Source organism: Zootoca vivipara, chromosome 12 (assembly GCF_965207765.1).
Source record: "Zootoca vivipara chromosome 12, rZooViv2.hap1.1, whole genome shotgun sequence".
NCBI lineage: Eukaryota > Metazoa > Chordata > Lepidosauria > Squamata > Lacertidae > Zootoca > Zootoca vivipara.
The window spans coordinates 31,076,933-31,102,050 of NC_142595.1; the positions used below are offsets into that span (position 1 = coordinate 31,076,933).

The 25,118-nt window shown below is 45.8% G+C and overlaps 2 protein-coding genes across 3 annotated transcripts; one reads left to right on the forward strand and one right to left on the reverse strand.

Annotated features, from left to right (window-relative positions):
* Positions 1-16: 16 nt before the first annotated feature.
* Positions 17-3,978, reverse strand: ATF5 (activating transcription factor 5). The gene is made up of 3 exons (XM_035136045.3): positions 3,832-3,978; positions 2,422-2,700; positions 17-1,174 (listed from the first exon to the last, which is right to left on the reverse strand). Exons 2-3 carry the CDS (start codon positions 2,597-2,599, stop codon positions 531-533), a joined length of 822 nt encoding a protein of 273 aa, XP_034991936.1. The 5' UTR covers positions 2,600-2,700; positions 3,832-3,978; the 3' UTR covers positions 17-530.
* Positions 3,979-15,812: 11,834 nt separating this feature from the next.
* LOC118094655 (uncharacterized) lies at positions 15,813-24,054 on the forward strand. Of its 2 annotated transcripts, none has more exons than XM_035135220.3 (4): positions 15,813-16,033; positions 17,276-17,436; positions 19,927-20,682; positions 21,987-24,054. In XM_035135220.3, the coding sequence occupies exons 3-4, from the start codon at positions 19,942-19,944 to the stop codon at positions 22,800-22,802; spliced, it is 1,557 nt and encodes a 518-aa protein (XP_034991111.1). In that variant the 5' UTR covers positions 15,813-16,033; positions 17,276-17,436; positions 19,927-19,941; the 3' UTR covers positions 22,803-24,054. The 2 variants fall into 2 exon arrangements, with proteins under 2 accessions (XP_034991111.1, XP_088512543.1); XM_088656417.1 differs by lacking the exon at positions 15,813-16,033 and adding an exon at positions 16,066-16,315.
* The last annotated feature ends 1,064 nt before the right edge of the window (positions 24,055-25,118 follow it).

Here is a 25,118-nt window from a genome sequence, read left to right on the forward strand (position 1 = left end):
TCACATGACTCATGGCAGGTGTTCAAAACAAGTGTTTATTGGTGCATAGTTGAGAAAAGGTGCAAGAAAGAAGTGCTATATAGTGTACATACGAAAAAGCCATCTCACAGCCTTGAGACTGTTGTCAGTTTCCTGATTTGGGGGACAAGTAAGGATGGGGGAGGAGGAAAAGAGGTACTACCCTGTCACAGCCTACCCCAAAAAACCTGAGACTATTTCCAAAACTAGCTCATCTTGGACCTTTACACATCCGCAATCCTCATTTCCTCCAAATGTAATCCATTCTCTTCCCCCCCCCCCGCCCCCGATTTGTGCAGAGTTCAGTAGCCCCACAACTCTGAATCTGTCTTGTATAGTTCATCTACGTGGCCCTAACCTCTGAAGTGCCATGCAGGCTCCTAATTCCCAACACTTCCCAAACTTCATTCCTACATGCTTGATCTGTTCTTGTCTACTTCCAGTATCCCCATGGTTTCTCCTTGAGGCTATTTGGGGAAGCAGAGAGAGAATTGATACACAGCCCCCTGCCTTTAGGGGGAGGTGTGCTGGCGCTGACTTCGTGCCTTGTAGACTTCAATGAGGAGGTCTTTTACATACTGGATTTCTCTCTCAATGGATTCTGCTTTCTCACGCAACTCACGATTGCGTGCCTCCAGGGCCTGGCACTCATCCCCCAGTGCCTCATGTTCAGCCCGTTTGCGCTGACGGTACCGCAAGGCTGCTGTCTTGTTCTGGTCTCGCTTCTTTTGGCGCCGGTCCCCCTTGGGTGCTAGGGCAGATGACCGTTGTAATGGGGCATGGGCATCACTGCCCTGCAGGGGGAGCTCAGCAGGCACTTCTCCGCCATAGATCTCCAGCAATTCTAAGCAGCTTGAATCCAAGGTCTGCAGGGGAGCAGGTGCAGGGTGGTGGTCGAGGGGTTGAAAACCATCACCAAAGGGGAAGTGGAAGTTCCCATCAGAGGGAGGGGTGCTGGGTGCTACCTGGTCTGGTGAGAGTGACTCCTCCAAGAAATAATCCTCCATCTGCTCCAACTCTTTCTTGAGCAGTGAGGCCATGGCCTCCAGGTCCGGAGCAGGAGGGGAGGGCAGTGAGAGTGGCGAGGGCTCCCCTGACACACTCAGGAGCGTGGCCAGGTCTGTGCGCTCCGTCATCCAGTCTGAGAAGCCATCGCCTACAAACAAGCAGGAACAAAGTCAGCAGCAGACAGGCAAGTATGAATCTACAAGACTCTACTGGAAAGCAGACCCCATCAACTTCTACACATGAGAGTGGACAAACTGGGAGCCAAGAGCTCCTGCACATTAGAAGCCACGTGGGAAAGGGTAGGGGGAAAGTGTAAAAGAAATCAAAAGACTAACTGAAGCCTTATCCAGTCCTTTTATTGGTTGTAAAACAGCTATTCACTTTCTAGCTTTCAAGCTGTCCAGTGTAATTGTGAGTCTTTGGCTTTTTAAAAAAGTAATTGAATACTGTGTAAGGGATATCAAGAGGATAATACAGTCGTACCTCAGGATACGTCTGCTTCATATTGCGTTTTTTCAGGTTATGGACGCACTGAACCCGGAAGTCCCGGAATGAGTTACTTCTGGGTTCGGCACATCTGTGACCTGCGCACAATCACAGAAGTGCTAAATCGCGCTTTGCGCATGCGCAGAATTGTGTCACGCAGATGCGGCACTTCATGTTGCGAACGGGCCGCCAGAACAGATCCCGTTCGCAGCATGAGGTACCACTGTATTCAAGAGGAATAATAGGTTATGAAGCCACCACTGCTTTCACAGTCCTCCTGCTTAAGATGGGAAGGGAGTATGGAAGAATACATTTTCACAAGCTGGAGCAGCAAAGAGGCCTGGATCAGGTCTGTTGCTGTCGTACGAAAGCAGGCTTCTCTGGCCTATACTCACCCCCTCCATGAAATGCCCCAGTGGTAGCTCCCACACGGCTGCTGTTGGGGCAAGGCCATTGTAGTACTCCTCACAAATGGGTCTGGAGCCATAGCTCAGTGGTAGAGCCCAAGGTCCCAATTTCAATTTGTAGGCATCTCCAGGTAGGGCTGAGAGATAATCTTATCTAAAACTCTGGAGAGCTGATGACAACCCTGAGCTACACAGTCAATGATCGGGCCCAATATAAGGAAGCTTCCTGTGTTAATGGCAGAGACCAGCCAGGCAGACACCTCCAGCAAAGAGGATCATCAGTTGGTATTGCTCTGCCCACTCAAATATATCTGATTTGCAGATACTTTGGTGTTTCCCAATGCTGTAGCAGTTTTGTGAGCAATGCTTAGAAGAACTACAGTGCATGCCTATGCTAGTTTCTCAATGACCTTCAGGGAAAAGGTTCTTTCCTGCTGCACCTGGAACAATTCCCCACAGCCCTCAGACTCCAGCTTATGGTTCCTCCCCTGCTCAACCTCACCTGTCAGCAATGGGCGCTCCATGCTGAGGGCAAAGCCCTCATCCACAGGTCCGGCAAGCAGCTCGCAATGACCGGCGTGGGGCAGCCGGTGCTTGAGCAGCTCCGGCCTGCAGGACATGGTGCTAGCTGGGAGCATGGTCAGGTCCAGGTCCAGGGTCAGTGCCGCCAGCAGGGACATCGTAGCAGTGGTAATTCAGGGTCGACACAGGATTGGGATGCAGCACGCAAGGAGTAGCTCGGCTCCTGCAGGCAGGGATAGTGGTGGTGGCAAAATGGGACCTGGAGGAGGAGGAGAAAAATACAGGTCAGAAATGCATACAGTTTACCATTTTGGTAGAGGACCGAAGGAAAGGCCAGATCCCTTCCTACTCCATGCCAGGCTTAGCTTACCCATCTCAAACTGGAACTTTAACTTTTTTGGCCTGCTAGAGGATTTAAGTGATGTCAGAGCAGACAACAGGACTTGCAAAGCAGGCCTTCGTATGTTGTTAAGCGGTTAGTTGTGGCCTGGACCACTCCCCACCTCCAGTCCTACAACCTTCCTAGCTTCTCTCTCCCCTACCCCCACATCAAGAGTATTATCCAGATGGACACAGGATGTGTAGTATATGTTGCACAATTCCTGCCAGCATAGCCTTTGGGATAAGTGTTTCATGATTCCAACCATGTGGCATCCATCCACAGTACAAGCTCTGGACCATTCAACAGCTGGTTTCGGGTGTCATAAAAGGGCAGCATATGGTAGATCCCATTGATTATCACTGTATTTTGACTGCCAGGGACAGAACAGGCATTTGTGGGACTTTCTGCCTTAGGTGCCAAAATAACCTGGCCGCAAAACAGCATAAAAAAAGAAGAAGCTTGGGCCAGCCCTATAGAAGCGCTAAGTCCTTGGAACAGTGGAAAATCTCCCGGGATGTTTAGCATGGGCAGGGACAGAAAAGTCGCGCTCCCCGCACCCCCCATCTGCCTTATGCGCTGGGAGGGGAAGAGGGCGGGGACATGTCATCGCGCACCTGCTTCTCCCGGCGAGGTTTGGCTTGACGCAGCTGCTCCCTTCCCTAGAGAGCCCAGAAGAACAGCCCTCTCGAGCCCCGAGAATAGAGGGAGCAGATTTCTGTATGCCTTTTTTCTGTTGGGGGCGCGTGCTGTTCTACAGCAATACAGAGGACTATGCGGGCGTTAGGAAAACCTCGAGGTCTAGCAACACGCCCCCACCCATTGCGTTTCGGTCTGTATCCTCAACGCCCCCCGGGATTGCAAAAAGAGATACAGGAAGGAGGAAAGGGATCCGGCCGCACCAAGAGGCAGCTCGATCCCCGACCCGCTTTTCCTAAACCGGGCGAGGGACCGACCCGCTTTCCCCAAAGATGGGCTCTGCCAGCGGAAGCCCCCAAAAGATGTACTTACTCCATTATGCTTGTTTCGTTGCAGCGTGCAATACACGCTTGTTCGCTTCAAGATCCGCGCAGCTCTAGAAAGCCATGTCCTCGGTCTCGCCCACGCGCCGCCGCTCTCCGTCTGAATGCTCTGTTGTTTCTGTGTCGAGAAAGGAATGAGTCATAGCGGGGTGGAGTCTCCCTATATATCGCTCCAGCCGCAGCGCCCGCTTGTCGCGTATCCATCCACCGGCTCTTTCTCTTGCCATTGCGCATGCTCCTTTTGGAATGGGATTGTAATCGGTTTATCCTTCCCTAAAACTTATTCTTTCCTCCACGCTAGGAAACGCGCGTAGCTAATTCTTTAAAACAGAGGTGTTTCGGCGCTGTACTTCCCGAGGAATGCAGAGCTGAGCTGCGGTTAGTTGAGCGAAATGCATGTACTCTGCACATGCTCAAAGGCAGCCTTGTGATCTAAGAACACCTGTTCAGAGGTTGAGCCTTGAAAACGAGGTTTGCTGGCTAATTCCTTCTCTACTCGAATTACGTTATGGCATTACAGGTGCAGAGTGCCCTGGCTCAGTTTAGCTGGAGCCATGCCTGGTAGGACATGAGCAAGTAAATCATACTTGGCATATACTGTACCCACCCATACTTTTGCTAATGCACAACAGCTCTCGAGGTGTTTTCCACGGAGGAATAAAAAACAGAAAGGTGACCTACAGCCCAGATCAATTTTCTCTTCTGGTTCTTTTAAATTTCTTTACTAGCAAGAAGAATTGAAGAAAAGGTGGGAGAGGAGGGAGGGGTCATGGTGAAGACCCTCTGCTGCTAAGTCATTGATGCTTCTACTTCTGCATGCAGTTTTCAAGCGATTTCTGATCTTTGCCTGTTCCCAACAACTTTATGCGTTAGGTCCTTCATGTTCCTATTGTGTGATCTAAGAGACTGAGATCATAAAGCATTGTGTGATAGGATAATGAAACATGAAAAGGATCCAATCTAGATCAAATATTTGCTCTAAGTGGGTGGGTGAGTTATTTCCCACTGGTGTAGACTGCCACATGCTTCCATCACAATCACACAAATAACATAATGTGTGCTCCTTGTTTCAAATGATAATATTTGAATATTGGGTCTTAGATGTGGCATCTTTCTCTGACAACACTAGCTGGTGTGAGCAGTGTGACTTGCACACACAGTTGAAAATAGTGGAGGTTGCTAAGCACGGCCATCTTCCACTGCAAACAAAACAGTAGCCCAAGAGGGTCTTTCCCAACTCAACAACTGTCAGTCCCTCTCATCCCTCTGATTCACAAGGAAAGAACCAAAAAGTCTCCACAGAGTAGTGTGCAAGATTTTAAGATGCACCCTCAAACATCCATCCCAAAGAGTCCTGGGTAACATGAAAGTTTGCACATTTGTTTATTGATTCTCAAAAAGCTGGTGTATAACTCTCATTGGAATATATTTCTTTTTAACCATCTAATGTCGATATTAAACCCCTGGCCCATCTCTTTTCTATACAGTATTTAGCACTCAAGAGGTTAAATAAGATTTTAAGCAGGTAATAATAGCCCTCTCCTCTGCTCCCGAATTGAAAATGAGATCACCACAAGCCGGTCTTTGGACTTGAATGTTTATGCCTGCCTACAATGCCCACATGTTGGCAAGAACTAAATGGTGCGGTATTTCAGAACTATTTTACCATTGCAGAGAGCAGAACACACACAGCAAAGGCAGCCGCGATACGGCACATTGCACTAGGGTTGCATCAGCTGTGGGTGTACCAGGATAAATAAGGGGAATTCTCAGTCGCCTCTCATTGGCTACTGGACAGGCAAATGCGGCATCAAGATTAGCTTCAGGAACTGTCCATCTAACAGGAGGCCAGCAACTCAGGCCCGCCTCCTGCAACTGCCTGCTGAGGTTGTCACAGATGATTCCCACACATGTTGAAGTGGCTCCTTTTATTAGTGTCCCTGGAAGTAAGCAAGCTTTTGCATTACACAGGTCTCCTATCAGGCAACAGCTGTGAAGACTGTTGTTGCTATGTTGGTGCTAGTCAGGATAAGAGCTACAAAGCATATAGGAATCCCAGAAGTATCACCATGGTTTTAGGGAGAGAAATTAAGGCTTATTCTAGCAGAGGAGGGAGTCACCGGGTTTGTCATATACTGCTGGCCATGGCACTGCCATCTGCTTCTGAAATCAGTCCCACTCAGAAAGGTTAAAAGTCCATCTGTATTGACCAGAGATGAGTAACAGAATGTAGATTTCTGAATGTGGAATTTGCATGTCAAGAGGGAAAATAAAAAAATGAAACCCTTGCTATTTGTACGGTGAGGTTTTAAAAATCAGATTCTTTTGATTTGTTTATTTTTTTGCAGTGAATTTGGATGAAGGTTAACCCTTGAAATTGGGTCTTTCTTCACTGCCATGATGCTGAATTTTTAAATGTGTGGGATTAATTATACTCTTACCTCTTTACTTCTGATTGAGCCGATAACATTCACATCTCTCTGTTTATTCTTTAATTTAGTTATTTCTTTCCTGTTACCCTTGCCTCTGTCTTCCCTTTGTCATCATGCCAATAGAGTTTGGATAGAAATACTGCTTCAGCCACTGAAGGAGAGAGTTGTTGTCAAAGGACTTGTAATTATTGAAGACAATTGAGCAAGGATTTTATCTTATTGGCCAATGCTTCTCATAACATGGCAATAAAAACTGTCAGTTCCGAGACAATAATAATCTGGAAAGTCCCTATTATCTGCCTCCTCCTTTTCTCTCTCTGCTCTGACTAACTTCTCTTCCTGAACTGACTCCAACTGATTCCAACTGCCTTGGAATGCTTCTGCCCATCATGAGTGACATTCCAAACGACTCCATCAGCAAAATTTGGATAGTAAGCTCCTTGGGGCAGGGAGCCGTCTTTTTTTTTTTTGCTTATATTTATTATGTAAGCTCTGTGGGGTGGATGAAGGAAAAAATGCTGAGCTTGAATCCTGGCAAAAAAATCCTGGCACTGTAAGTAGTTCCTGTGTCAGAGAAACTGGCCCATTATCTGCCCTGGACAGATGGAGGAGGAGGTGCACATTTTGTTTGGGTGTGCACCCAGGAATTATTTATGTATTTATTGATTGGTTCATTTATCATTTCAAGGAAAGGAGAAGGGAAAACAACAAGACAAGCAAATAAGGACAAGGAAGAGGCAAAAAGCTAACAAAACAACCACGATAAGTGTGCTCACAAAGCCGAAACAGGAGATTTTTTCCTGAAGAGGGGGGGAAAACAAACTTGTGCCAAACTGACCAGAGGCAGGGCAGATTTGGAAGGCTGAGAGCACCAGACCCTCAAAGTGTCCCTATTTTCTAGGGATGTCCCTGATTTAGAGAAGCCATCCCGGTTTCTGAATTGATCCCAGAATGTCCCACATTTCCTTAGGATTTCCCTATTTTCATTTGAGAAATGTTGGAGGGTATGGAGTTATATGACCCCTGAGCTGCCTGAAGGCAATCCTGTATAGGGAAGGTGTTTTTTTTAACATTTAATGTTTTATTATGTTTTATATATGTTGGAAGCTCCCCAGAGTGGCTGGGGCAATCCAGTCAGATGTGTGGGGTATAAACAGTAAAATTATCATTATGGAATGGAACGTCCCTATTTTCTTTGGAGAAATGTTGGAGGGTATGAGGCAGGATGGCTCCTTCTCCACACTTACAGGCCACAAAAGCAGCCCCTCACCCCCACAGATCTCTCTCTACAAAAGATGGCAGCCTATGGGGCTGGGAGAGCTTGGCCACAGTAGTCCAGGTATTGGTGAATCCAAGACTAGATTACTACAATGTACTCTATGTGTGGAGATTCCCTTGCACTTGGTCTGGAAATGGCAGTTAGTGCAGAATGATTGTTAGCATGGTCAGTATATAACACCCATGCTCAGAGATCTGCTAGTTTGTTGCCAGATTCTGGGGGTGGGCAGTAAGGTTTTCTGAGGGGACACAGTTCTGTGTGCCCTACAGCCTTTGTACTGCTTTCAATACAATTTAGCCACTTCCGGAAAAGCTCCTAGCAGCTGCTGTCAGATTGTCCATTCTCACACTGGAAAATGTCCCTTATGCAAGAGAATTGGGGTCTCATGTTCACTGAAGGGCAATCCACACATGGAAATGCAGTTCTAGTGTTCTGAGGAGGCCTGGCCGGGCCAAGTTTTGAACCTCAGAAAACCCATTACAGTAGCTTCATCTTAACAACTCACATGTCAGATTTCTCAAACTGAGAATTCATGGGTCTAAATGTATAGCCTACTTCTTATTGTAGGTTTAAGTTTAAAGTTCCTTTAGATGTTTAGATGTTTTAATTTTTGTATGGATAAATGTTTGTTTCTGACTGACGCTCGAATAAAATCTGATTGATTGATTGACTAGTGAGAATTAGAAACTCCTTTAGCCTGTGGAGTTTCTTACTTGTAAACCTAAGGCAAAATAGGAAGCGGAAGATAATTCCCAGACCATCAGTTTATTGTATCAGATGCAGTTTTTTTAACCTTTGAATTTCAGAACTTGTGATTTTACAGACCTTTGAGGATCTCTTGTGAAAAACTGAGTGATCTCTGTGGTACTTTGAATTGTTTGCTCCACTAGCAATGGCAAGGCCTGGCCAAGAGGCCACCCTCTGTTGCCTTGACCCCTGGCGAGTTCTCCCTTGCTGTAGGGTGACCCTTGCCTTGCCAGCTGCATTCCTGGAGGTCAATAGCCCAGAAGGGGCAGAGGTTGCCGTATGCAGCCAGCATGGCGGGGGCAAGGCCTCTGTCTCCTGGATTACCCCTGTATGTTACTTTCTTTGCCCTTTTGCCAGCCATGAAGGCAGCACGTGGAGATTGCTAACTGTGGCTGGTTAATGAGGCCAGGAAATCTAGGACTTTTGGGTACCTCTGTCCCTTGCATTAATTCTATTATTGTTATTATTTATATAGGTTTAGAGTAACAAAGCAAAACAAAAAGCAGGTCCCTGCCACCAAAGCACTTGCAGTTAGGGTTGGGCAAATCTGGCAATTTTGGTTTTCCCTCAGTTTTCCAGTCTGAAATTCATTTCCACATACCGGTAAGTTTGCATTTTTTTTAAAAAAAAAAAGCTCCTCATGAAAAATTAATCTGCAATTTTAGTAAGAACTTCCTCTAACAAGCACACCTGAATGCAATTTTGGTATGACGTTTTCACTAATACATGCAAATTCATGCACACTTGACCCCAGTATATGCGTTTTTGTACGCAATGTCTCAGGAAGCACAATGCAACATTTGGAGAAGTCCACATTTTGAAGGTTGCCTGTGTTTCAGTTCTCATTAGTTTTGGAAAGTTTAAATTAGGTAGATTTGCCTTTAAACACAAACATAATTTAATTTCTCTTGCGCCCCTACTTATGGCCCGCAGTTTACTGTGAGGGAGGCAATAGAGGGGGGGGGAGATGGAAACAAAGGTCAAGTGGGAAAACCTATTCAGTCAGTGCAGCATCGGAAGCTTAGTTTCAGTACAGAATGAGGACTAAGGGGTTGTGCCAAAGGTGTCACAGAAATGGGACTTTTGCAATTTCATTGTTAAATATTGATTATAAAGTTTTTGCCGGAATTCTAGCCAACAGGATTAAGTGTGTTCTAAACAGAGTAATAGGGAAGGAACAACAAGGATTTCTACCCCAAAGAAAGATGTCAACTAATATTAGGATTCTGTTGGATATGTTTGAATATGTGGAATGGAATCCTAGTAAGAAGGCTGCCTTTATATTTTTAGACGCCGAAAAGGCATTTGATAATCTGGCATGGGAATTTATGAAGGGGGCGTTGGAAAAATTAGGAATCAAAGGAAGAATTATGGAAGGAATAAAGGCCATATATAGCAAACAAGTGGCGAGGTTGATTATTAACGGGGACATAACAAATGAATTCGAAATAACTAAAGGAACGCGGCAAGGATGCCCACTGTCCCCGCTACTATTTATATGGGCCCTAGAATTTTTAATAAAAGATATTCAAACGGACAAAGACCTCAAGGGTATATCGGTCGGGAGAAGTGAGTTTAAAATACGAGCCTTCGCTGACGATCTGATAATAATGTTGGAAGACCCAGTGGAGACCCTACCTAAATTGAAAAGAAAGTTATTGGATTATGGGAAAGTAGCTGGATTAAAAGTTAATAATCAAAAAACTAAATTGATGATTAAAAATATAAGAAAAGCAGAAGGAGAAGAAATACAAATGATTAGTGGGTGGGAGATAGTGAGGAAAATCAAATATTTGGGAATCAACATTTCTAACAACAAAGTGGAATTATTTGATAATAACTATGCTAAAATTTGGAGGAAAATAAAAGAAGATATGGATAATTGGAAGGGATTGAATCTAACATTTTCTGGCAGGATTGCCGCAATTAAAATGATGGTTCTACCGAAATTGATATTTTTGTTTCAAATGCTGCCAATAAAATTAAAAAAAAGAAACATTTGACACTTGGAAGAAAGATCTAAATAATTTTATTTGGCAAGGAAAGAAGGCAAGAGTACAATATAGGTTATTAACGGATGCAAGAGAAAGAGGTGGATTAGGAGTTCCGAATCTCAAACTGTATTATGCTGCATCTTGCCTGTGTTGGATGCGGGAATGGTTCATGTTGGATGACTTGGAGCTACTCAAATTGGAAGGTTTTAAAAACATTGGAGGTTGGCATGCACACCTATTAAAAGAAAAAAGAGGTGAATACACATCATTTACAAACCATGTATTTAAAAAAACCCTACTAGATATATGGGAGGAATTTAGATGTCTATTAGAGCCTAAAATTCCATGGTGGGCCTCACCTGTAGAAATGTCAGCAACAAGTAAGGAACCCAAAGGGAGTAATTGGCCGACATATAAAGAACTGCTTAGAAAAGTAAATGACCAATATGAGCTAAAACCATACAACCAAATCGAACAACATTGTCAAAGTTGGTTACATTATCTTCAATTGCAATCGATTTTTAAAGGACATAAAGTAATTGGATTTGAGGACAAAAGATCAAAATTACAAGAATTATTATTGGAAAACCAGGAAAAACCATTGGCAAAAATTTACAAATTTTTATTAGAATGGGACATGAAAGATGAGATAGTAAAAGATGTAATGATAAAATGGGCTAAAGATATAGGGAGGGTAATCTATGTTAAGCAGTGGGAGAAATTATGGACCGAGGATATAAATTTTACAGCATGTATGACAATAAGGGAAAATATATGGAAGATGGTTTATAGATATCACCTTACACCAGCTAAATTGGCAAAAATCTACAGAAACAATCAAGATAAATGCTGGAAATGTAAGGAGAAGTTGGGAGACTTCTTCCACTGCTGGTGGAGCTGTAGTAAGATCAGCTCATATTGGTTGAGTATATATGAAGAACTGAAAAAAATGTTGAGATTTACATTCGAGAAAAAACCCGAGATCATGCTGTTAAGCATGATCCCGGAGAACATACCATCGGATAGGAGGAATATACTACTCTATGCGTGTGCAGCAGCCAGGATGCTGATCGCCCAAAATTGGAGAGGAGATAAGATCCCAACCATTCAGGATTGGTATCTAAAATTGACTGAATACATGACACTAGCAAAGTTAACTGCAGTGATTAGAAGGATATCCAAACAAAAAGTTAAAGAGGAATGGAAATATGTGGACGAATATTTTTATAAACAAAAAATAAGCACAAAATTAGTGATATGTTTAGATTGAGAGACATAAGAGAATAAGAAATAAGGTGATGGGAATAGAGAAAGATATTTAACTAAAAAGAAAAGGAGAAGCTTAATAGAACATAATAATGAGAGGGAACCGATGATAAGTGTTTGGAAGTCACATCTCTATTCTACTTTATATCATACTTACCTTTACTTTCCCTACTTTTACTTTTCCCGTTTTCTTTCCTTCTCCCCCCCCTCCTCCCCCTGTTTTCCCTCCCTTTTTATTTTATCCTACCCCCCCTTGTCTTACCCCCTCCTTTCCTTCCCCTATCATTGACTTACCTGGGATCTCTCCTCTCCTTTGTCTTCTTTTCGCTCCTGCTTTCTTCTTATTTGGCTTTTATATTTCGAGCCTCTCGGTTCAAGATTATAAAAATTGTAAAGATCAAATCTCAAATCACCGAGATTCGGAGGCCGATCTCATAACGGCACAATTCGAAAATATTGTTTATTTGCTATATGTATTTTGTTTCGTTTTTGTAATTGAATAATATGTGCTTTTGTATGTATTTTCTTATGTACTTTGTTTTCTGAAATTTTATAAGTAAATAAAGGTTTTTCAAAAAAAGAAAAAAGAAAAGGGACTTTTGCTGATTGCCATGAAGTCGGTGGGGGGAATGACTGGCCCCCAGGGTTGGCCTAGGACCTGCTGCCTGAAATGAAAGGCAAGGTGTTCCCCTCCCCGCACCCATTCCATGTACAGAAGCTGACAGATTTCCTCCTCTGCAAACTTTGCAAGACTTTTTTTGTAGCTATGCAAAACCTGAGGTGCTTGGGGTAGCAGACCACGCTTCACAGGAAGAAAAAGACAAAACAGACAGCTGATGCTTATACATAGATATACATTGTTATAAATGGGTAGCTCGGACTGTAATGTACCAAAGGGAGAAGTGGGTAGTCTTGCCTTCTGGCAGGGAATAGTTGGACGATTGAATTTGTGGCAGAAAAGATACCTGGAAGACTGTCAGCAATCCATGCACACGCACACACACACACACACAGAGAGAGAGAGAGAGAGAAAGAGAGAGAGAGAGAGAGAGGTAGCCCTTGGAACATTTCCTAGATGTAGAGATGCTGGCTGCAATTAGGAGAGAATTGCACTCTGCACACGCACACAAACAACCATTTTCTAATATTAAAACTATTCCAAGGTTGACCCTAAGCCTTGGCTTGCAGCAAACTGTTGACCTTGAAAGCCTTTTGAACCTTTTTGAGGCACACTAAAAGTACTTGGGGTTTTTTGTTTTGTTTTTGGCGTGCTGAACAAAGTTCCCCATGGAGTACTGTGTAACTAAATGTTGGCTCCATCCTCATCGCAACCTCCAAGTCTCCATGGTGACCATGGCTGGCTCTCCCCCACTCTATGGTGAGTTGTCATGGAGATTCCTTTAAAAACTCAGGGGAACTGAAGTGTTGCAGCCAGTCCTTCCTCGAAGCTCAGGGCAGGGTGAAACATAAAATCCTGTGGGGAGTTACTGTCAGCTTTTCCACTGAGACTTTGTAGGAAAACATATTTGGGTTGTGTAAATCTCACACCAGTCCTTAATCATAATCGCTAACTCTTCCCATTTACCTGAGGCAGTCCCTGTCTTCTGATAGTCAATTACTATCTCTTTTTTGGGGAGACTTTATTTACGTATTTACTCAGATAATCATTCATTCCATGTTGCATTAACATCTCTACATTCAAAAAATACCCAAGTCATTTACTGAAACAGAAAATAAATGAATGTTGGGGATACCATCTTTTAAGGTTGTTATGTGCACTAAAGAGGGTGTTCACCTGTCCTACTTTACAGAGGACAGTCCTCAGTTTGGAGACCTGACCAGTTCAATGTTGTGTACACACCATACATTCAACGTACTGGTACTTTCTCAAACGGCTTGGTACTCAAACAACTTGGAACCCAAACATGGCAAACCTGGAAGTAAGTGTTCCAGTTGCAAACATTTTTTGGAAGCTGAATGTGCTCCGTTTTGAGTGTTGCACTGAGGTCTGTCTGTTTTTGCTATTTGTTTTTTGTTTTTGTGGCTCTTTTTCTTTGTTTTTGTGACTGTGTGGAACCCAGTTCAACTATTGGTTGATTGATTGTGTGACTGCAGTACATTGTTTATTGCTTTCATTTTATGGATCAATGGTCTCGTTAGATAGTAAAATTCATGTTAAATTCCAGTTTTAGGGGTTGTTTTTAAAAGTTTGGAACGGATTAATCCATTTTGCATTACTTTCTATGGGAAAGTGCACCTTGGTTTTGGACCGCTTTGGTTTTGGAACGGACTTCCGGAACGGATTAAGTTTGAGAACCAAGGTACAGTACCACTGTATTGCATTTTTATGAACATCAAAGTGCATCTATACATATGAATTAGTGTATGCACATTTTATTGAAATAATCTTTGGCCCTCTTTTTGGGAGTGGAAATATATAGCTACAGTCATTCTTGGATTAAGCAGAGTTATCTGTGCAATGGTAACCTCATGGTTGGATTACTGCAATGCACTCGGGGGGGGGGGCGCTACTTTGGAATCATAGAATTGTAGAGTTGGGAGGGACCCTGCAGATCATCTACTCAAACCCCCTGCAATGCCAGAATACACAGTTGTCCCATACAGGGATCAAACCTGCAACCTTGTCATGATCAGCACCATGTTCTAACCAACTGAGCTATCCAGAAGAAGTTGTTCTGGGGGTTACAGCTGGTACAGAAAGCAGCAGCTAGGTTCTAGGTTTCCTGGGCGGGGTGGGGAATGGACACATTGGATAGAACACCTTGCTATCCCAATCCCGCAATGGCTGTAGCTATATATCCTGTCTTTCCTTTGGAAGAAGCACATCAACAATAAAGCATTTTTTTTAAAAAGCATTCTGAAAACAGTTACATTCTAAAAAGTTTAAAACATTCTCTGAACCAGTGATCTCAGGGTTGCCAGGAACAGTGTTTCAGCCACTGAATGCCAGGAAATTTTCGATTTCCTCCTGAAAGTCAATAATGTAAATAATGAGGGAGATAGATGCACCTCACCAGGGGAGGGCATCCCAAAAACAGGGAACAGCAGGTCAGTGCCAACCATGCAGCAGTAGCATCACCAAGAAGCTTGATTTGGTTGGCCCTTGGGCCCTAAGCCATTTAGGGCTCCATCTACTACTACTAATAATAACTTGAATTGGCTCAGTAGCTCACTGGCAGCTAGTGCAGTGCTTTCAGGACCGGTGACCCCCTGATCTCATTGGATCCCTACACTAGTTTCAGTCTCCAGACTATCTTCAAGGGCAGCCCCACAAACACATGGTCTTACCTGGTATATATATAAAAAAGCTTTCCTATGACTTTAGCCCATGACCAGCATGGTAATGCAAATCAATCAATGCTATATGACATATTCTTATAGTGTGGACTGCTAAAAGCTCTGTTATTCTCAATTTTTTTAAAAAAACACCAGATTAACATTCTCAGTTTTAACCAGATCTATTACTGAGAGACTAGCTATTCTTCCAAGGTTCAAAACGTTCTTCTCCCGGGACATTTACAGCCTTGTTGACATTGCTGAAGCAATGCACACAACTCAGGGACTGTGTTTACTGCCGCCAGTTAGTGTACTTGGCATCTGAACAGCTCCAGCTTCTTCCATCTAAGGAAGGTGGTATCTGTGGTCCTATAGAGATGTTGTCGGGACTACAATGCTCATCAGCCCTTGACCATGAGCCACGTTGGTTTCACGTAAAGGAAATTCCGACTAAACATCAGGAAGAACTTTCTGACAATTAAGAGCTGTTGGACAGTCTCCCTTAGGAGGTGCTGGGCTCTCCTTCCTTGGAGGTTTCCAAGCAGAGGTTGGATGGCCATCTGCCATGGCTGCTTTAGCTGAGATTCCTGCATTGCTGGGGGCTGGACTAGATGACTCTGGGGGTCCCTTCCAACTGTACAATTCTATGATGGGAGGGGGAGTAGGTCAGCCCCGCCCCGTGTAATTGATCAGAAGACGCAACACATTATTTGCATGACAATGCCCACTAACGGGGGGGGGACTCAAATATTTTACTGGGGCGGAGCTAAGGGCCCCTCGGCCCTTAGGAGTTGGCCCTATGCAGCAAAGAAAGGGGAGGCCAATGGCACGGAAGGGAGAGGAAAGAGAAGTTGCTCGGCGCTTGATCCATTGCGGAATCCAATGCAGGGGGGGGGGGAGGCAGCGAGATGGTGCATGCGCATTTGCGATGGAAAGCATGCGCTGTGTATGTGTTGGGGGGGGGGCTGTTAAGACATGCACCAGCGTTGCTGCTACAGCTGCCGCCGCCTCGAAGTGCTGCCGGGTCTGCAGAGAGGAAGAGGAGGGCTGCCCAACTCTTGGTGCGATCGCGTGTCCGCCAGGAAGGGGTCGGGTTGGGAGAGCTCCGAAGCGGCGCCGGCGGAAAAGGGGCGGAGGAAGGAGGAGCGAGACAGAGGAGGCGGGCGGCTTCGAAGGGTGAGTCGCGGCACGGCTCGCCGCCCCCCTCGCTCCCGACTCCCGCAGGAGAGGAAGGGGTCCGCGCCACGCTTGCCACCCCACCCTAGGGCGTCCACAGAGGGAGGCGGTGCAGCCTCTCTCGGGCGCGGCTCCGTGAACCCCGATCCCCAAAGGCTGCCACTGCCAGTGCCCCCATGGCAACACCTGAGCCTGCCTCCGAAGGGGAGGGTCAGAAGGGAGAGCCCTCCCCACAGAGGTGGAAGGAGGGACGTGGGATCTTTGGCTTGTCCCATGGAGGAGGTGGGGAACCTGATTTGATTTTAGCAATGCCGAGGTGGTGCGTCTGCCCCCCCTGCCTCCCCACGCCTCTTTTTCCTTCTTAGCAGTGGATTCAGACGTGCCACACACAGTTGGTGAAACAGAATATGGGAATTCCAACCTCTCCCCTCCGCTCAGCGGGATGACGGCTGTAATGCCATTTGATCTGCCACCTGCACTTCTTCCTTACCTAAATAAAAGAAAAACAGGCAGGATAGAGTTGGGATTTTGGGGGGGGAACGTTTTTTAATAAACAAACAAACCAACAAACGAACAAACAGAAGTAGCAAAATCAATCACCATATGTTTGAGGTTCTGTCTTTCAGTACTGTGCTCTCCACCTTCCACAAACCTGGTAAACCTCCCAAATGTTATTTGAGGTGTCACCTGCTGAGTTAATTTCAGCAGGTCGTGCTGAAATCCAGTAGTCCCAGGGCTATTTTGAATTTCTGTGCCTTCAAGGTAGGGGTGTTTTGTCTGTCAGTCGTTCTCAGAGGAGAAGCTGCTTAGGGCATTTGCCCATAGGTCGAGGGAGCCGGCGTTTGTCCGCAGACAGCTTCCGGGTCATGTGGCCAGCATGACAAAGCTGCTTCTGGCGAACCAGAGCGGCGCACGAAACGCTGTTTACCTTCCTGCCAGAGTGGTCCCTATTTATCTACTTGCACTTTGATGTGCTTTCGAACTGCTAGGTGGGCAGGAGCTGGGACCGAGCAAGGGGAGCTCACCCCGTTGCAGGGATTCGAACCGCCGACCTTCTGATCAGCAAGCCCTAGACTCTGTGGTTTAACCCACAGCGCCAAAGATGATTGGAGCATGGGTTACATGCCATATATTGTGAATTTCCTGCGGTGGGGAATGTCATCAGTAGACAACAACACATTGCATGTGTTTGTGTGGCCTCCAGAGTCATATTTTTGAATGTTTTCTCCTGTTTTTGCATAGGGTCAAGGAGCCCAGTTAACTCCCAGCATTGTTATTTGTTGGATTAGTTATTGAAGAGATGGCCCATACTGCTGCCAACTGCTATTTTGAAAGGATGATAGTGGCAGGATCCACACTCCATTTCACTTGCCGATAGTCTTAAAATGAAGACCTTCATTTAGGTAAGTATATGAAAATGTGGTAGATCACTTGACTCCTGAGGCTTCCGCCATTTTGGGTGAAAGTAGCGGCACTCCTTAATCCCAGGGGCATTGTTAGAAAGTGGCTGAGGGGGACCAAAGCCCTGGGCCTGTTGTGATGGGCCACAGATCCCATATTCCTTCTCTCTCTCGTGTAAAAACTTCCTTTAAAAAAAATGCCTGTAGGTCAACTAGGCACCCTGCACAGCTCAGTGCTGCTGAGACTCCATCCATGCACCATCTTAATTTTCCAGAGACATCTATGCATATAAGTTAACATATTCAAATGTTGTGCAAGTTTGTGTCATTGGACTGTGCCCCAAGTCCTTTAAATACCTAGTAGTGGCTCCCATTAGGTCTTTACTGCTTTGCGGCAGCCACGTTTCATGATATGTGGAGAATTCAGAAATGCACAAGAATATTCCTAGAAACAGAAGGCATCCTTTTCCATAATGGAATAGCTAGTAGTTGTGGTTGGAAACTTGATTGTTCCACACAGAAACACACACACAAACACTTGAATATTTTCGTATGTACTTTGTTGGCATTGTAAAGTGTCTTGAGAAATCAAGCTGTATTTCACACCAACAAAACAGTATATCGTTCCAAGTTACGGAGTATATAACATCTCACAGGCACGCATTGTAGATATCAGGATGGCTTAGAACACGAAGAGAAAAGCAATGACAAACCTAGACAGTATCTTAAAAAGCAGAGACACCACCTTGCCAATGAAGGTCCGTATAGTTAAAGCTATGGTTTTCCCAGTAGTGATGTATGGAAGTGAGAGCTGGACCATAAAGAAGGCTGATCACTGAAGAATTGATGCTTTTGAATTATGGTGCTGGAGGAGACTCTTGAGAGTCCCATGGATCAAACCTATCCATTGTGAAAGAAATCAGCCCTGAGTGCTCACTGGAAGGACAGATCCTGAAGCTGAGACTCCAATACTTTGGCCACCTCATGAGAAGAGAAGACTCCCTGGAAAAGACCCTGATGTTGGGAAAGACTGAGGGCACAAGGAGAAGGGGACGGCAGAGGTTGAGATGGTTGGACAGTGTTCTCGAAGCCCACAAACATGAGTTTGACCAAGCTGCGGGAGGCAGTGGCAGACAGGAGTGCCTGGCGTGCTCTGGTCCATGGGGTCACGAAGAGTCGGACACGAGTAAACGACTAAACAACAACAACAAGAACACAACACAAAATTTACACGGAAAATTTTCATGTGCAGAGAATATATCGTTGACACAGGATTATTGTACAATGGTATATTTTGCTCTGCTTAGCCTTGCGTGCTTGTGTTTTTCTAGTGCATGCAGTTGTGTGCATGCTGCAAAACGGACTTGGTAAATGTGCACATGGATTGAATGTTCCATCTTATCCTCTGTTATATGAACTTCTTTAACATATGAAACTGCCCTTCCTGAACCAACAAAATGTGATCTGCTTTTCTCATTGATTGACTTGCAGCTGCCCCTGCTGGAGCAATATTGAGGCCGCTTCTGAAACAAAATTACCTAAGAACATCAGAAGCTGCCTTCTACTGAGTCAGCCCATTGTTCCATCTAGCCCAATACTCCTGTCAATAGTGGTTCTCCAGGGTTTCAGCCAGGAGTCTCTCCCAGTCCTAGCTGGAGTTGCCGGGGATTGAACCTGGGACTTTGTTCGTGCAAACCATGTGCTCCAAACCCTGAGCTATGGCCCTGCCCCAATTTACCACACACATCATCAGCACACAGAGAAGCAAAAGATCCAAAGCTTCGAGAGGAGAGGACCATGCTTGCCAGGTGAATGTGGCTAGCCTGAGAAACACACTCTGGTCTTGAATTGGTGTCATGTAATGACTATGATTTTGTAAATACAGTATATATATAATTTTTATTAAATTTTCTGTTTTACAATTTAAAGATATCAATGACTTCCCTTCTTCTCTTTCCATGGTTCATTTTACATATCATAAATCCCTGCATATTTTACAGAAACTATGCCATTCAGTATTCCATTATTACATCCATCTTAACTTGTTTACACTGTTGGATTTATCTTAATGCTGCCAGCGTTTTCAGCTGTACACAGTTATTTCACATATATGCAATAAATGTTTTCCAATCTTCTCTAAACATATGATCTTCTTGTTCTTTTATTCTATATGTTAAGTCTGCAAGCTGCACATATTCTGTCAACTTAAGCTGCCACTCTTCTTTGGTTGGGACCTCGCCTGTTTTCCATTTTGGGACTAACAAAACACAGGCCGCAGTAGTGGCATACATAAATGACATGATTTTGAGTTGTGTGTTCAACTTTTTACCAGGTGGTTTTGGGCAAGCCACCATCCCTCAGCCATAGACTTATCTTCAGTGATAACAACGCAGACCTACCGGACAGTGTCGGTAGTGAGAGGAGTGTGTGAAGTGCTTTGAACGGGAATAAGAAACACTAGGCAAATTACTCATTTTTTGTCATTTCTTGTAGAGGAGTCTTGGGCTCATGAAGTTAGCAGCACCTGCCATGGTGGACGTTCCCTCTTCTCCCACCTGTGAAGTGGATTTCTCACCATGTTGCATACCTGAGAACGGCTCTGAAGGAACCAAGCTGCTGGTATCCCTGGAGGACTGGAACGATGGTGAGAAGGAGCTGGACTCCGCCGGAAGCTCCCTAGGCCACTCTAGGAAAAAACACTTTCTCTGTGTCTCATTGCAAGGCAAGGATGCCGATGCCGCTACCTCCGAGACTGAGGTGTGGGTGGCAGAACTGCAACACTCTTCCCTCTCCAGCTACAAGCGCCAGCAGTGTAGAAAGCAAGGGTTCATGGCCCAGGAGGTGAGCAGGCCTATAGGCAGCATGGAGGAAGCTGGGCTTTCCCATGGGAGACATCTACAGTGTCAGGGTGCCTGCAAGAAGAAGAGAACTGCGGAGAATGGGCAGGAGGTGCGGGAGAATCTAGATGCCCAAGCTCCCTGCTCTGATGACGTGGTGCAGCTGATAAATGAAGATGGGGTGTATTCCTCAGCCAAGCTGGTGCCCACTACGAAGGTGGCGCTCTCGCCGTGCCTGCCGCAGCATTTGGAGCACTGCAGAGGGGAGGATTTTGAGATCCGGCAGGTGATTGTGGATGAGAAGCCATTCCAGTGTGCCATCTGTGCCAAGGCTTTCAAGCGGGCATGGGAGCTGTTCAGCCACGAAGTGGTGCACAATGAGGAACGCCCCTTCTGCTGCCAACTGTGCCAGGTGAGGCGGGTGAAAGCAGGCAGGAAGCTAGAATTGGGAGTGAAAGGAAAAACACACAGAGAACTAAACCCTTGGTTCCCACGATTAGAGCAAGGTAAAAATCCAACTTGTATTTTGAGGCAGAGCTCATCGTTGGAAGGAACCAAATGTATTAATTCATGCTTCCTGCTTTCCTGGACCTGTAAACACCGTCTAGGGCAGAGAGCCTTTCCCTGCAGCATTTTCCTTGGGAGGAAATAGTAAGGGATATATATGTGTGTGTGTGTGTTTTGTGTTCTTTATATTGCAATTTTATGAAGGGCAGTATACAAATTTAATTAATTAATTAATTTTCTGTATGAAGAAATATTCAGAATTGAGGAACAGACAATGTTATATTTCTTAAAGCGGCATTGGTTTCCCCTGAACCAAATGGCACCTACTGCTGTGGGGCTATTTTTCCACCCTCATTCCCTGCTGCAGCTACTTTCAAAACTGCTAGGTTGTGTCCTTCAACCTCTACCAAAGCCAGTGGCTAGTGCAAGTGTAAAGAATTCTAAAAATAAAATGTTATTTATAAAATGCCCTCTAGAATCCTACCCCACTCCATGCACCCTTGAGCTTCTGTGACTTTTCTGCCTTGCAGCTCCTTGATCTATAATTCTATATCGCTTTTGAAAAGGCATTTTCATCCTGATTTTTAGCCCCAAAGGCTCCCAGAGTGTTTTACAAGATTGGTAGTACCGGTAGGACACTCCCTATGAACAAGTTTACAGTCTAAAAGACATGGCACAAGAGGAAGAAAGGGAGGGGAGGGGGAAGGAAAAAAGCAAACTCAGTTCTTAACGAAGGGGTGGGGAACCTTTGGCCTGCCATATGTTGCTGGACCGCAACTCCCACCATCTCTGACCATTGGCCATGCTGGCTGGGGCTGATGGGAGTTGTAGTCCAGCAACACCATTGCAAAGTTGCAGTTCTCATATATAAACAACCAGCTGGGATGGAAGCAGTTCAGTTCTGATGGAAACAGCTCAGGAAAGCCAAAGGCATTCTTTTCATTTTGGGCAACTGCTGGTAGCCACCAGCCATTCAAAAGCAACCAGAGCTCCTTACATAAGGATGTTTCATGGTTAAGCCATACAAAAATCCAAAGAGATGACCATCTTCTTTCTGTGTGGCTTTATCAATATGATAAATGACAGGCAATTTATGCAGAGGAGCAGGCACCGAAAATTATTCCTAACTGTCCGGCAGGGGATCCCTGGGGGTTGCTACGTTTGTGTCAGCCTGTTGTTTTCTGCCCCGCTTTCCCTCTCCCACTCCAGGCCTCGTTCAAGCGCCATTCGGACTACAAGAGCCACGCCCTTGTGCACACGGAAGAGCGGCCCCATCGCTGCGAGCTCTGCGGGAAGCGTTTCAAGCGCGCCTCCAACCTCGCCGAGCACCGGCGCATCCACTCGGGGGAGCGCCCGCACCGCTGCGCCGCCTGCGCCAAGCGCTTCAAGACGCCCTACGAGCTGCAGAGGCACATGCTGACGCACTGCGCGGAGCGGCCCTTCGCCTGTGCCGCCTGCGGGAAAGGCTTTGCCGCGCCGGGGGCCCTCCTTTTGCACCAGCGGCAGCACTGCGATGACAAGCCCCACGTCTGCGGCGTCTGCGGCAAGCGCTTCGCCTACGGACACAGCCTGCGTGTCCATGAGAGGGTGCACACCGGGGACCGCCCGTTTTCTTGCGTCCTCTGTGGCAAGGCCTTCAAGCAGTCCAACGCGCTGGCCTCACACGAACGGGTGCACACAGGGGAGCGGCCCTTTGCCTGCGCCACATGCGGCAAGGCCTTCAAGCAGTCCTCGTACCTGGCCATCCACGCGCGGTCTCACACTGGCGAGCGCCCCTATGCCTGCGGGGCGTGCGGCAAAGCCTTTGCGCGGCCCTCGCTCCTCCTGCAGCACCAGCGCGTCCACAGCACCGAGCGGCCTCACCGGTGCCGGCACTGCAGCAAACTCTTCAAAGACTTGGCCTACCTGGCTGTGCACGAGAAGGTGCACACCGGCGAGACCCCGTACAAGTGCTCTGTCTGCCAGAAGGGCTTTGCGCACCCGTCCAATCTCCTTCAGCACCAGCGAATCCACCGGGATGGATAGCGAGGACAGGCATAAAGAGTAATTTGCCATTCGATGTAACTTTACGTGCCCCGACTAACAGAAACGCAGCAGTTTCTGTTCACCTGTACACTCCAACCTGCATCGGTGCCATACATGCATGCTGCGGTAGACGGAGAGCATCACTTGCATGCCCTTTTGCACATCCCCCAAGCCATGCTCAAGGTTGCCTGGGTGTGCGTTGTTCTACACAAATGCACTATGGTTCCCCGCCCCTGCAGCGGCACGAAAATAAATAGTAGCTGGAGTATGAGGATCGGGCCTCCATGTATTTCACACAAAATTGCACCCTCTGAGAATCTGTGCTGTAGCTTGGTTCTTCATCCTGCAAGCGTGTTTCTAGTCCATAAGATTATAGAAATAATGTTGAAAACCATGCATTGTGGAGTTTTGCAAATCAGAGCCATAGGGCTGAGCAGGAAATCTACAGGAGCTGCAGTGCTCTGTGGAACCCTTTGTCCTTTTCCTTAGCTATAGCAAAAACAGAAGGCAATTGTGTAAGATAAGCCAATGTATGCACATTGGCATAATTTGCATAATGTGCTCCATTGACTATTTTTTTAAAAGCACAGCCATGGTTCTGAGTATTGTCGCCTTATACCCTGATGGGCAGTACTGCTGACTTATAGCGCCTTGCATATTTGCAGGCGCTTACAGAACTTCTGAAAAAAAGTAATTTGTGGATTCTTTTTATAAAAATGTGGGGGAAATGCCAAGTCTCTCACAGTGTTGTGAGAGTGTGTTTGTGTGTGTATTGTATTATGCAGGGCCATCCTTACCATAAGGTAGAACGAAGCAGTTGTCTCAGGTAGCAGATGCTGGAGGGGCAGAACAGGGGCAGGCTGTTGAAGGTTCCATTAGGCTTGCCATATGCCACCTAAGCTAACCTGCTACCCTCAGGTGCTGACCTGTCACCATTGTTGATGTAAGATTGAATTGCCAGGCCTGTCTGTATTTGGAATGGGAGGGAGGAGGTCTTAACCTTTCTTCTCTGTTGTAGCTTAGGCAGAATGTCAAGCTGTTGACACAATGGGCCTCCTTCCCTCTATCGCTGCCTTTGAGCAAGAGGCGGTATTTGCAGTATTACAGAAATAAGCTAGGGAAAATGCCATCTATATGTTTAAATTGTGAACCGCCCTGAGATCTACAGTTACAGGGGCGGTATACAAATATTAATAATAATAATAATAATAATAATAATAAATTTCAATTAAAAAGCAATCCTCTTTTTATTTTCTTTATGTCTTGTGACTTCCACACGCATGTAGTTTATTTGTGGGATGAAAAAATTCCTGTGCTCTATGGGGTTACCAGATTGAGAAGATCAGTGGATCTCACATCCACAAACAGGAGCTTGTCTGTTCATCATACTCTCACACATGAGATTCAAATGGTGTTAATTATGTGTGTGGTCTAAACCACTGAGCCTCTTGGGCTTGCCGATCGGAAGGTCGGCGGTTCGAATCCCCGCAACGGAGTGAGCTCCCGTTGCTCTGTCCCAGCTCCTGCCAACCTAGCAATTCGAAAGCATGCCAGTGCAGGTAGATAAATAGGTACCGCTGTGGTGGGAAGGTAAACAACATTTCTGTGCGCTCTGGCTTACGTCACAGTGTTCCATTGTGCCAGAAGTGGTTTAGTCATGCTGGCCACATGACCCGGAAAGCTGTCTTCTGTGGACAAACGCCAGCTCCCTTGGCCTGAAGCGAGATGAGCGCCACAGCCCCATAGTCGCCTTTGACTGGACTTAACCGTCCAGGGGTTCTTTACCTTTACCTTAGTAGAAACATATACTTAGAATTTAAATAGCATCTCTCAATAGTTCACATTCAGACACAATGACAATCCATCATCTGCTGTTATGAGGGTGCGCTTTCCCTTCCGCTTCTTTTGCACACAAGGGAAAAGAGATTAGGAGGTTCTGCTTTTATTTTGCAACAGGACATAGTTTGGGTTCCTGATTTGAGGGCAATCTATGGTTTGCACAAAACAGTAGTTTGGTGCGTGTAGAAATCTAACTGAATCATCAGACTAGAAGCAGAAGCTAATCTCAACACCCACGAGGGGATGATGAAGAGAAGGAACAGCACACATCTTTTTATGTCGAACTCTGAATCGAACCATTGCCTCTGTTATCCTTACATGCCGGTATTATCTCCATACTGCAGACGCAGGGGCGGAGGCTGAAAGGGCGGTGGATTGCCAGAGGCAAGTGAGTTTATAACAGAGGCAGGGTTTGAACCCTTGCCTTGAGCATTGGCCTCTACTTCTGTGTATGTAAACATGTAAAACTCCCTGTGG